Source organism: Rhinopithecus roxellana, chromosome 12 (genome assembly GCF_007565055.1).
Source record: "Rhinopithecus roxellana isolate Shanxi Qingling chromosome 12, ASM756505v1, whole genome shotgun sequence".
Classification (NCBI taxonomy): Eukaryota; Metazoa; Chordata; class Mammalia; order Primates; family Cercopithecidae; genus Rhinopithecus; species Rhinopithecus roxellana.
In genome coordinates this window covers 112,676,015-112,683,149 of record NC_044560.1, presented here as the reverse complement: position 1 = coordinate 112,683,149, position 7,135 = coordinate 112,676,015, and the positions used below count along the sequence as shown (strand labels likewise).

Genomic DNA, 7,135 nt, shown 5'->3' with positions numbered 1-7,135 from the left:
CAGAGCTGAGCTGCAGGTATTTATGGGGACTCTGAGGCCTGTGACTCAGCCAGGAGGGTGGGATTTCCCAGTCTCCAGCATCCTGAGTCCTGGGGAGCCCTGGAGGGTCTGCACTGAGGGGTTGTGGAGTAGAGATAGGGGGAGAAAAAAGGACGGCTTGGGTAGGTGGAGATGGAGAAGTGTGTTAAGGTTGATTTCCTGGGCTCAGAAAACAGGCATATCGGCTGGGCACGGTGGCTCATGCCTGTAATTCTAGCACTTTGGAGGTTGAGGTAGGAGTTTGAGACCAGCCTGGCCAACATGGCAAAACCCTGTCTCTACTAAAAATACAAAAATTAGCCAGGTGTGGTGGTGTGTGGCTATATTCTGCTACTCAGGAGGCAGAGGTAGGAGAATTGCTTGAACCCAGAAGGTGGAGGCTTCTGTGAGCCAAGATTGCGCCAATGCACTCCAGCCACCCTCCTCCCTGCCAAAAAGAAAACAGGCACGTCTATGCTACATCTGGTGAGTTCTTCCTCAGTCATGTATTTTCACACTTGGACCCTGGTCACACTCTGCACATGCCGTCAAAGCCAACCCCACACAGATTCCAGAACACAGAGCTGAGCTGCAGGTGTTTATTGGGGTCTCTGTAGTGATAAACAGAGCCAGGTCAGGAAGGTGGGAAGCCCAAAGGAAGGCAGGAGGACCAATATTTGATCTGCAGGGGTCCTCAGATCATGATGCATCTACGCAATCGGGACTCTGAAGGATCTTCATCTGTTGGAAAAAGAAGAAAGAGAGGAGCTGGTGGCCTCTGTGAAAGGCTCCCCAGACTCATCGTTACTGCCCGGTCCCAGAGCTCAGGGGAGCTCCTTAAGTGTGTCTGCTTCTTGGGGATCCCAGGCTCTGGACAAAGATGGTGGATGTGGGTTGTGACTCCTGCTTGAGTGTGACTCGGCATGTTTTGGTGTAGCACGTGTATACATGTGTGTGTGCAGGTATGGGGTATGTGTGTTGCTGTTAATAGCATCCTTTGTGAGCGTGTGTTGCTGTGTACTCATCATCAGTGCATTGGTGCAGTGACTGTGGTTCCCTGCATGCCTGGGCCTCTCCCGGGCACCAGGGGCAGAGATTCTCCCCTTGCAGAGTTGCAGTGTCTGGGTCAAGGACTTGGAGAGGTGAGGCAGGAGGGCCCTGTTGGGGCAGGTGGGGGCCTTCATCTGATTGTGGGCATCCTGGGATGTGGCTTCCTGCTTAAAATATGGAAAGCGGGATGGAAGGCAAGTGCAGGGAAGTGCAGGTCTGGGATGTGTACCCATGTAGCGTGTGCAGGTCCCCCAGGGCATACTCACAATAACAAATGAATGAGCAAATCTTTCTTTCACGGAGACGTTGGCAAAGCATTGCTGGATCTTGAGGAAGGACTCCTCAGTCAGGGGACTGGGGTTGTAAGGAGCAAGCTCCTCCTTCAGGAGGTCTTGGGACACATCAAACACAACATTCCCAAGCAGTTTATTGATAGCCAGGCAGGCATCCCCTGTGGTGGATAAGGTGAGATAAGAAAGCAGAGGAGGTCAGAATTCAGCGAAACCTCCCATGGCCAGTGAGACCCTGGGATGGTGATGAGAGTGAAGGAGCAGGGCTACCCGCTTCCTCCCAGCCCTGCTCGCCTCTTTCTCACCCAGCTGGACACTGCAGATCAGAACCAGCAGAAAAGCACAGGGGGCAGATGTCACCCTCATGACAGCGGAGTCTGGTCCCAGCAGGCACAGGCACGGAATTTGGTGATGGGTGAGCTTTATGTATACCTGAGCAAGGGACACGCCTCTTGTGTATATGTGTGTGTGTGTGTGTGAATGTGGTCAGGACAGGTCTGCAGAGAGACCTTCAGCCCTGGGCCATGCTGTTGTGGTGGCAGCGTATCAGGAACTGGGCTCAGCATGCAGTGGGAGGGGTTGGGTGTTGTGACATTCTCTGTCCTCCCTGGACATTGGGATTGGGAGCAGGCTGAGCACTGCTGTGAGCCTGCAGGTCCAAGTGTGCATGCACATGTGACCCTGAGTCTTGGCAAACATGTGTCTGCACTTGGCATGCCCTGCCACAGAATCTGCCACTGAGTACTGGCTCAACAAACATTTGCTAAGCGAGTGTGTTTGTCTGAATGGATAGCACATTAGGTGCAGCTTTTGAGAAATTAGTAAACTGTAATTTAGATTCAAGGAACATTATCTGGAGTAAAACACAGAACCTAAAGGACATGAGATGAGCAAGTGTGTTAGGGACACATGTGACACAGTGAAGGGACTCTACATGTGGGAGGCCAACCTCAACACCACCTGTAGGGTACCCGAAGTCTGGTGGTGACAAAGCATTGAGAAGAGACAAGTTAAGAGTGAAAAGTGGGGAACCAGGGGGCCAGTGCAAAATGTGGAAGCTGAAAAAGGTGCCGAGCTCTGGTCTCCTCACTATTTATTGAGTACAATCACTTAGATCTAAGATGCAGATGTTCAGGGTGAAACAGGGAAAGGGTGGCAGTGCATCATAGGCATAATCTATAGCAACAGCGGTTTAAATGCATCTCCTTTGTGCGCAAACAGCATATCTTTAACTTATCGGAGAGGAGCTAGTGGGAGCCACTTAACTAGGAGCCTGCACATCTGTCCACCTTCCAGTGTTTCAAAGGAGTGTCTTTCTCCTTGAACACAGTGTTTACAGATAAGAGAACGGATCTTGCTCTGGTCATGGGAACGTGATGGCAATTAGAAGGCTTTCCTCCTCAGAGGCCTCTTGTGGCTTTCCACAACTTATTGTCCCATATTTTTATGGCCAGTTTATACAGGCACCCCACAAACCCTTTTCCCAACACCTACATGTGAGCAGCTGATGTCACTCACATGAGTTCTGTCTCCTGACAGGACCCTGAATAGTAAGGGTGACCCCAGGGACAGAATCAGCAGGTGGGGACAGCTAGGGGTGGGGAAGGCAGCAGGGATGCTGACACTCGTACACTTGGGTGCCAGTGCCACTCCTATAGTGCTTTGTGCCCTACTGTGTCAAGGGTAGTTCTGGCTAGGAGCACCTGAGGGACACGCCCAGTGCAGAGGACGCTCATTGAGCTGCTGAGAGCCACGTAGAAATGCAGAGCAGTTCCTAGATTAGGCTGTGCCACCTACACTGAGTGGGCTCACCTAGGCCAGGCATGAGCCGTCACTCTGTGCACGTAGGGAACCTCATAGCGGTGCCCAGGACTTGGGCCTCTTAAAGGACCTACCCAGCACCGGGTAGGACTTAGAGTGGCCGTCACCTGTGGCAGGGCCCTGAATGCCCCCACATTCCAGTTGTAAAGTTGAGTGGATGAGTTGACAGTTGGACTGGCAGGCACTAAAGCAGGGGCTGTGGCTGAGCAGGGAGGATGGAGGCCACTGCCACTCCCTGGTGGGCCACTTACTGTGACATCCCTGCCACCTGTGGTGCCTGCAGCCTGGGCTGCTTCCCTCACCCCCGTGCGGGTCACCCAGCTCTGAGCAGGGATAGGGTGGGCCATCCCTCATCCCACCTTCTCACCGAGCTGCTGTCCGCAGGGGCTGGATCTTAGCATGGAAGCTTCCTCTGTTTCATCACTGTCTGTGCCTGCTCAAGCTGCTTCCCTATGGGCCCTGCTGTCGCACAGCCACCTGATCGCTGGCTTTCCATTCTGGGACCCCATGGGCTCTGCAGCCTCGGGGCAGGCTGTGAGTCACTGGGGTGGAGATGGTTGTGCCGGTGAGGGTTGTGGGATGAGACAGCTGCATTCCTGGGCGGGAGCTCTAAAATCTCACCATGTGTGTCCGCCTTTCAGACTTTGGGATAGTGTAGGGTTTCGTTTGCGTCAGGGTCTTAAGAGCAGTCACATGGCCACGTGCAGTGGCTCACACCTGTAATCCCAGCACTTTGGGAGGCTGAGGCCGGAGGATTGTCTGACCTCAGATGTTTGAGAACAGCCTTGGCAATCTGGTGAAACCCCGTCTCTACAAAAACTACAAAAAAATTAGCCGGGCATGGTGATGTACACCTATTGTCCCAGCTGCTTGCAGGGGCTGAGGGAGGAGGATCATTTGCATCCTGAAGTTCAAGGCTGCATGAGCCGAGATTGCACCACTGCACTCAAATCTGGGGGACAAAGTGAGACCCTGTCTCAAAAAAGAAAAAAAAAGCAGTCACAAATTAGTAGCTGGGCATGGTGGTGAGTGCCTGTAGTCCCAGTTACTAGAGAGGCTGAGGTGGGAACATCTCTTGAGGCCAGCATTAGAGGCCCTAGTGAACGAGATTACATCACTGTACCACTGCACTCCAGCCTGGGTGACACAGAGCCTGTCTTTTGAAAGAAAAAAAAGTAGATAAGTGTTTGGGCCTGGCCTTCATTATTTACCATGATCAAGACCTGAATGTGAAAATGGCAGGTGAAGGGCTCCTGTCTTTGGATGCACATGGCCACCTTGCCCACTAGGACATCTGTGCCAAGTGGCATTCCCATCAATCCGAGGAAAATACGTTTCCCACATCCTCACCAACCCTGGGTATTGCCAGTAAGAAAACAAAGTCTGTATCAATTTGATGAAAATAATTTTAATTTTTGCATTTGATGAGTTATGAGAATGAACATATTTTGCATGCATTAGCCATGAGCTTCCCTTTTTGTGATTTGCCTGTTTCTGTCTGTTTCCCAGTTTACCACATGAGATTTGACTCTACTTACATGCTTATTCTTGAAGAACTTTTACAATCATGTCAAATCATGAAAAAAAAAACATGAAAAAAAAGTACTTGTTAGAATTCTGATTTAAAGTGCTTTCTAATTCTAGATTAATTTGGGGCCAACTGATACCCTCAATATTAAATATTTAATATTGAATATCAATATTTAATATTGAATTAAATATTTAATTAAATATAAATTAAATATTAAATATGAATTAAATATTTAATATTGAATAAAATATTTAATATTGAGTCCTGCCTTTGAAGGTCTGGTGCGTTTCCTTCATTCACTGAAGCTTTATTTTACATCTCTCAGCAGAGCTTTATGGATTAGGATCTTCAGAAGCCTGACTTCTTTTCTGGCTCTGATTTCTTGTCCAGAAACTCCACCCCCGTGCTAAGGAGACAGTGGTGGAAGTCCTGGGCGTGTTGCCTTTCTCCTGGCTCTAATGGGAAGGCCAAGAGGCAGGTCAGGGTGGGACTTCACCTTGAGTCTGGCTTTGGCTGTTGGCATCATGAGGACCCCAGGAACTGTACTTTGATAAAATGAATAAATGGAAATCTCCTCTAACTCAAGAATGCCTTATATATTGTGTGTAGCATGCACCTGCCTGTGGAAACAACTTCAGGTATGAGACAGAGAGAGCCCTGGCATGCAGGTGACTTCACAGCCGCTTATGAAAACTGTGGGCAGACACCGCATTTGATTTAAATATGGATTTTCTGAAATGTTAATGTTGCAAAATAATACATCACCTTAAAAGAGGGGCAAGGTATCCTTGGTCATGAGTGGCTCAGGAAGCTGTGCCTGATCTTTGCCCTTGTGGGGACAGGACTCAGGGTGAAGTGTCTGGGAGGTGACTGGCTTGCAGACTCTCCCAGGCCTCCTGTGGCTGCACCACCTCAGCCTTCCACCACCCTTTAGAGCGTGAACCTCTCCGGAAAGCCTGCGGCAAAAGCCCCTTTGGCCTCTGCTCCTGCTGGCAGGTGCCTGCCCTCCAGCTCTGAGCCTGCTCTGTGTGTGTGTGTCTGTGCCTGGGGCCATGGACAGGGGCTTGTGACCCTTCCCAGCCTTCCCTGATTTCTCTTGTCCCTGTAGCTATGTAGTTTGGGGATGGGTGGGGAGGCCCCAGGATGGGTCCTGAAGTCCCTGCATCCCACTGGGCACTGCCCACAAATGGTCAAAGCTCATCCCTTGAAAGGTTTCTGGGTGGGGCAGTCCCTGGATGGGAGTGGGGGATAGCACTGGTTGGGGGATCTAGATCAGGGATGCTTGTGGCTTTTAATGCCCTGATATGGGATTGAGGAGGGGGCGTGGTCAATACCGAATGGGTGTGAACAGATGACTGGGGATGGGGAGAAGGGAGATCCAGGTGGGGGAAGCACAGAGGTTGAGGTCAGAGCTGGGGGAGCTGAAGTCCAGGTTGAGGAGGAGGAGGCGTGGTTCAGAGTGCAGGGACCCAGAGGAGTTGTGCAGGGAACCCCCTGGTCAGGTGGGTGTGGCAGTTGGCATTGGAGTTGGGGTGGGGGTGGAGGCAGGAGTGGAGCTGCAGATGGCCGGGGCAGTGTTGAAGATGGGGGGTGACGGTTGAGGCAGGAAAGGGGTGCTGGGGTAGGGGTACCCCATCAGGCTGCCTCATGCCTGTCTGAGAGATGCCTACACTTCCACCTGCCCTTCTGGGGTCAGTCCCTCCCACTTCCCCCTTGGCTGAAAAACACAAACCGAAGCTGGACGGATGCAGGTGAGTTTAAGAGGCAGCCTTTCCTGGCAGGAGACAGGCCTGGGTGGGGAGAGGGCAGAACTCATTCTTTTTTATGGCTGCATAGTATTCCATGGTGTATATGTGCCACGTTTTCTTAATCCAGTCTGTCACTGATGGACATTTGGGTTGATTCCAAGTCTTTGCTATTGTGAATAGTGCCGCAATAAACATACGTGTGCATGTGTCTTTATAGCAGCATGATTTATAATCCTTTGGGCATATCCTCAGTAATGGGATGGCTGGGTCAAATGGTATTTCTAGTTCTAGATCCTTGAGGAATAGCCACACTGTTTTCCACAATGGTTGAACTAGTTTACAATCCCAGCAACAGTGTAAAAGTGTTCCTATTTCTCCATATCCTCTCCAGCACCTGTTGTTTCCTGATTTTTTAATGATTGCCATTCTAACTGGTGTGAGATGGTATCTCATTGTGGTTTTGATTTGCATTTCTCTGATGGCGAGTGATGATGAACATTTTTTCATGTTCTGTTGGCAGTATGGATGTCTTCTTTTGAGCAGTGTCTGTTCATATCCTTTGTCCACTTTTTGATGGGGTTGTTTGTTTTTTTCTTGTAAATTTGATTGAGTTCTTTGTAGGTTCTTGATATTAGCCCTTTGTCAGATGAGTAGATTCCAAAAATTTTCCCCCATTC

At 50.2% G+C, this 7,135-nt stretch overlaps 1 protein-coding gene across 1 annotated transcript; it reads right to left on the bottom strand.

Annotated features, from left to right (window-relative positions):
- Positions 1-603: 603 nt before the first annotated feature.
- Positions 604-3,476, bottom strand: SCGB2B2 (secretoglobin family 2B member 2). Its single transcript, XM_010359632.1, has 3 exons — positions 1,664-3,476; positions 1,335-1,519; positions 604-759 (listed from the first exon to the last, which is right to left on the bottom strand). Exons 1-3 carry the CDS (start codon positions 1,722-1,724, stop codon positions 718-720), a joined length of 288 nt encoding a protein of 95 aa, XP_010357934.1. The 5' UTR covers positions 1,725-3,476; the 3' UTR covers positions 604-717.
- Between the last annotated feature and the right edge of the window lie 3,659 nt (positions 3,477-7,135).